The sequence below is a fragment of the Limulus polyphemus genome, unplaced genomic scaffold, assembly GCF_000517525.1.
Source record: "Limulus polyphemus unplaced genomic scaffold, Limulus_polyphemus-2.1.2 Scaffold831, whole genome shotgun sequence".
NCBI lineage: Eukaryota > Metazoa > Arthropoda > Merostomata > Xiphosura > Limulidae > Limulus > Limulus polyphemus.
Window position 1 is genome coordinate 362482 of NW_013666441.1, and position 5630 is coordinate 368111.

Below are 5630 nucleotides of genomic sequence, written 5' to 3' on the forward strand. Positions count from 1 at the left end.
CCATTAATCATAGATTATTCTGACCTGTAACCCTGATAGTGGATCCAGATCACTCAAATATTATAAATTTGACTCAAAAGACTGGCCAAGGAACTAAATTCATGATTTTCATTTTATCTTTAAAAACTTATATCTAATCATCAGATTTTTAAGTTTTGTTTGTAACATTTTAGATCTTATAAGCTTGATTTTTATTAACTTTATTCAATTTAATTATACACAGACTATCACTGAGTCAGATATATGTAATACTGTATGACTTTAGGAATGTAATGAACTGGAATTTTAAATGGTTTGGTTCAGAAAAATAAGATTTATAAATTCATACTTACACCTAACTCGGTATCTTTTATAGAGCACGACAAAATTATATTAAACACAGCATGGGATCGACTAGATTCATTATTCATGTTGGTAGCTGCCACTGTTCGAGATTTGTTTCCTTCCAATATCAAACTGTTGATCTCCTAGGATAAAATTCAAGGAAACTTGTATAAATATTTAAAATATAATAAAATACTCAAAGATCAATGTTGTATAATATATAGTTAAAATTGTATTTAAAACCGATCAACAGTCATAAAAGATACTCTACATATTTTGAAACATATAGAGTGCCTTTTTATGACCACTGATAGGTTTTTAAATAAAATGTTAATATATATTATACAGCATTGATCGTTGAATATTTTATAATTATTTACTGTTGATCACCAAATCAAGAAAAAAATATATAAACATACATCAAATGCAATCTTTCTTTACAAATACTAATTCTTGTTTACATTAAAACTTGATAAACTGGGAAATGCCTTACAAGAAGTTAAGTATAACAACAAAAGAACGACTAAGACTTTACAGAATTATTGTGAATATGTTCTATTGGACCAAATGAACAAGGCTGAGTGAAATATTGATTACATCATATTCTGATTGTGAAAATTAAGCACAGAAACATATAAAATGTCATCTTTTTTAATTTACTCAAGGACTATCTACACAAGCTTTACCTAATTTTGAACTAACAGACTAGAGGGAAGGCAGCTAGTTAACACCACCCACTGACAACTTTTAGGCTTCTCTTTTATCTATGAAAAATGGAATTGACCATCATATTATAATGCCCCTATGGTTGAAAGGAGGCCCAGAATGGCCAGGTGGTTAGAGCACTCGACTTGTAATCTGAGGGTCGCAGGTTCGAATCCCCGTCACACCAAACATGCCAACCTCCGCCTTTGCCTGGTCCCAAGTCCAGGATGAGAAAGGAGGAGGGTTGGGTGCGGGGCTAGCAACTCCACTCCGTAAAAACCAACCTGCTACAAGTAACTGCAACAACACCTTTTGTTGGCGAGGTGTTGTTGCGGCCCTATGCTCCACTGGGAGTTTACAGGAATAGTAATTAAAAAAAAAAGGTTGAAAGGACGAGCATGTTCAGTTATGGGATTTGAATTTGTGACCCACAGATTCTGAATTGAGTGCCCTAACCACACAGGCTGTATCAAGTGTTTTTCAAGATAAAATTGTCTATCATCACAAAACAGGATTAGTCTCCATATAATATTGCTTGGGAATAATAGCAGACAATTTCTCTAAAAAAAGGCTCTCTAAACTGTTGCTGATCCAAACTGTAATCACAAATTTGTGAAAGAAACAAAAAAAAAGTTAAATTAAAGAGATTTTGCTTTTATTTTTTACTATACATAAATCACTCATGAGCATGAGCCTACATCACTGGCTTATATCTCTTTAACTTCTAATGCTATTAAGTTTGTTTCTTGTTGAACACAAAGCTAGATGGTGGGCTATATATTCTCTGCCACCATGGGTACTGAAACCTGATATTTAGCGTTATAAGCCCTCAGGCTTACTACTGAGCCACTAGTGGGCAATGCCATTAACAAAAATGAATGAAATGTAGAAAGATGTGTTTAAATATTGTATATTTGTTTTTGGAGTTTTCTGTGTTTTTATTATTCTTACCGAGGATATAAGTATATTATTATATATATTCAAAGCTTTCATTAAAATAGAACTTAAAGTGTTCTTAAACTGTTTTAACAAATGAATTTGACTACTAGAACTGAAAGGAAACTTTAATGACTTGACTGAACCATGTGAACTTGACTAAGTACACTTGTATATTACAAAAAACCCAGAATTATTCATTACTGGTGATGGAACTTTGGATTATAAATATGCAAAATCCCCAAAATCAATAAAACATGGCTGAATATCTTTTCAGGCTATCCTCAATGCAAAACAATATTTGTAGGTGGCATCCAATGAGACAGTTCGACTTTGATATTTCAGAGTCAAAATTTATGTCACAGGTAAATATGTGCCAAGTTTTATTGCAACACTTTCAATTGCTTTATATTTAAAAGAAAATAAAATCAGTGACCTTTAACCTTATGTTAAAAAAATCTGTGGACAACTATAGTAGCTCATCATCACTTCATTATCAAGTAATTATGTAGGGCAGTAACAGATTTATATAATTAAATAACATGTTATGTCCTGTGCACATGAAGGGAAACCTTTTGGATATAAACATTACTACTAATTTCACATAAAAAAAACAGTTAAATGTGGATAAATATTAATTTCATTAAGGGTTTAATAAATCAATCCAAGTCTAGTTTTTATTTTGGCAAGTCTATTACTTAACTTTACATCCTGGATAAGTTCAACTAGCTTTAAACCATTTATCTAAACGTGTTGGAAGAAGATGCTTCCAGCTGCTAGTTAAGGATGTCATCAAAGCCTGTTGAATGACCTGATGAAGAACTAAGTTGATAACTCAAAATGTACCTTCCAAACACACACATGTAAATAGGATGATGAAGCTTAGTGAAGATTATGGCTAACAACTATGTTGGCAGATTGAAACACCATCTCCAAAAAGACTCAAACAAATCAATGCAGCCTGTTGTTTTGTTTAGTTTTGTGTAAAGCTACATGAGAAATATCTGCTCTAGTCATCCCTAATTTAAAAGTAACAGACTAGAGGAAAGGCAGGTAGTCAACACCACCCTGTTGTTTTGTTTAGTTTTGTGTAAAGCTACATGAGAAATATCTGCTCTAGTCATCCCTAATTTAAAAGTAACAGACTAGAGGAAAGGCAGGTAGTCAACACCACCCAAGATGAAACTCTTGGGCTACTTTTTACCAATGAAAAGTGGGATTGACTGTCACTTTATAATTCCCCACAGGACAGGATTTGGTGACAGGACTTGAATCCATGACCTGCTGATTGTGAGTCAAGCGCTCTAGTCACCAGGCCTGTAAGCCCAAATCCCGTGGAATAATCCATTGAAAAACTATATATACATATATTTATATCACTATAAATTGAAATAACATCTTCAAAAAAACCTAAAACAAGTGGGAAACCAATGAAACTTGCAAAATGTTTTATTTAACAACTCCTTCATGATAACAATGTCACTTGCAATAATTACAGATACATTTTTGTATCAAAATCACTTTTACCTACAATGACATCTACTGGCAGTTAAAACTGTATACCATTGAAAAGTATGCTAGACTAACAAGGGGGAAGGGAGAAAAAAGGTAAAACATATATGTACTTACTTCAAAAGATGAAACTGCCAAGGTGGAAAGACCATCAACATAAGGGCCTAAAATATTGTGTTCTCTAACTTTCAAGTTTTGGTTGGTACTGTAAAAACAAGAAATCATTGTGTTATTTCCTTCTTGCAATGAACCACACACACATACAGCTAAAAAAAAGACATATTATGTATGGAATTAACTGTTAAAAAGCCAGGTAAGTACAGATGAATTTCTTTGGAAGTTCTATCTTACACATTGTACATGTAACAGTGTAGAATTAATTGGAAGTTCTATCTTACACATTGTACATGCAACAATGTAGAATTAATTGGAAGTTCTATCTTACTCATTGTACATGCAACAATGTAAATTAATTGGAAGTTCTATCTTACACATTGTACATGCAACAATGTAGAATTAATTGGAAGTTCTATCTTACTCATTGTACATGAAACAATGTAGAATTAATTGGAAGTTCTATCTTACTCATTGTACATGCAACAATGTAGAATTAATTGGATATTCTATCTTACTCATTGTATATGAAACAATGTAGAATTAATTGGAAGTTCTAGCTTACTCATTGTATATGAAACAATGTAGAATTAATTGGAAGTTCTATCTTACACATTGTACATGCAACAGTGTAGAATTAATCGGAAGTTCTATCTTACACACTGTGCATGCAATGTAGACTTAATCCAAACTAGTTAATCTTGTAGCATAAGATTTTGGGCTTAAAAACTTTACCTTGCTGCTTTACTTTTTGAAAATATTATAAAAATAAGACATTTGTGTTTATTTAGTAGTGTACTAAAATATCTGAGATTTGAAAAAGGTGGTTAGTCATAGTAATCAGTATATATTTGAGAACTTATCATCTGATCACTTTAATTGTCATACAAATTTAACAGGTTAACTCCACCCACAGTAACTTACAAACAAAGAAAAATCACATGCAATGTGTATCTGTGGTATTCCTAAGAATAGAGAAGTCATTCTACTTTGACACAGTTCTATAAGTGCCATTAAGCAGGCAACACTGTTAATTAATTTTTATTCTATTATGATAAAATCATAGATAATGCTGCTTAGATTATGTATTTTATGATAATTTACTGAAACGGTATAAAGTTAGAATAGAATCAATATGAAATAGATGGTTTTGATTCAAAACTAAACATAAAAAACCCACACACAGTAATGAAATCTTCAAAATAACAGTATGTTATTGTAAGGTTTTGTATCAAATGATTGAAAATCTTCCTTTTTTTGTTTTTCTGTGGGAATATTACAACCTCTACTGATAACCACGTCTTATGTTATATATGCCAGCACATCACTTAGACTTCCAAAACTGTGATACACATGCATATCAATTTTTTAAAGTTTTTTATTGGCATATCATGTCATAGTAAACATTTTACATGATGTGTATCCACACACTTCAGTAACTGTTTGATAACACTCATGTCCCCTTACCTAAGTAATTTTTTATAACACATGTATTCTCAAATAAGTAAGAAATTGTTTCATAATACAGGTCACCATACAACTGAAAGGCTAATTAGCATAATACACACGTCCCCAAATAACTCGAAAAATGTTTCATAATACACAGCCTCACACAACTGAAGAACTGTTTCATAATACACAGCCTCACACAACTGAAGAACTGTTTCATAATACACAGCCCCACACAACTGAAGAACTGTTTCATAACACACGTCCTCACACAACTGAATAACTGTTTCATAATACACAACTGAAGAACTGTTTCATAATACACAACTGAAGAACTGTTTCATAATACACAACTGAAGAATTGTTTCATAATACACAACTGAAGAACTGTTTCATAATACACAACTGAAGAACTGTTTCATAATACACAACTGAAGAATTGTTTCATAATACACAACTGAAGAATTGTTTCATAACACACGTCCTCACACAACTGAATAACTGTTTCATAACACACATCCTCACACAACTGAAGAACTGTTTCATAATACACAACTGAAGAACTGTTTCATAATACACAACTGAAGAAC

At 32.0% G+C, this 5630-nt stretch overlaps 1 protein-coding gene across 1 annotated transcript in view; it reads right to left on the bottom strand.

Moving 5' to 3' along the window:
- The window catches only part of LOC106460763 (kinesin-like protein KIF13A), a 125874-nt gene that overhangs the window by 95254 nt on the left and 24990 nt on the right, over positions 1–5630 (bottom strand). The window contains exons 3-4 of the mRNA XM_022387544.1: positions 3595–3682; positions 333–467 (exon numbers count right to left, since the gene is read on the bottom strand). Coding sequence (XP_022243252.1) covers positions 333–467; positions 3595–3682 — 223 coding nt within the window. The remainder of the gene's footprint in view (positions 1–332; positions 468–3594; positions 3683–5630) is intronic.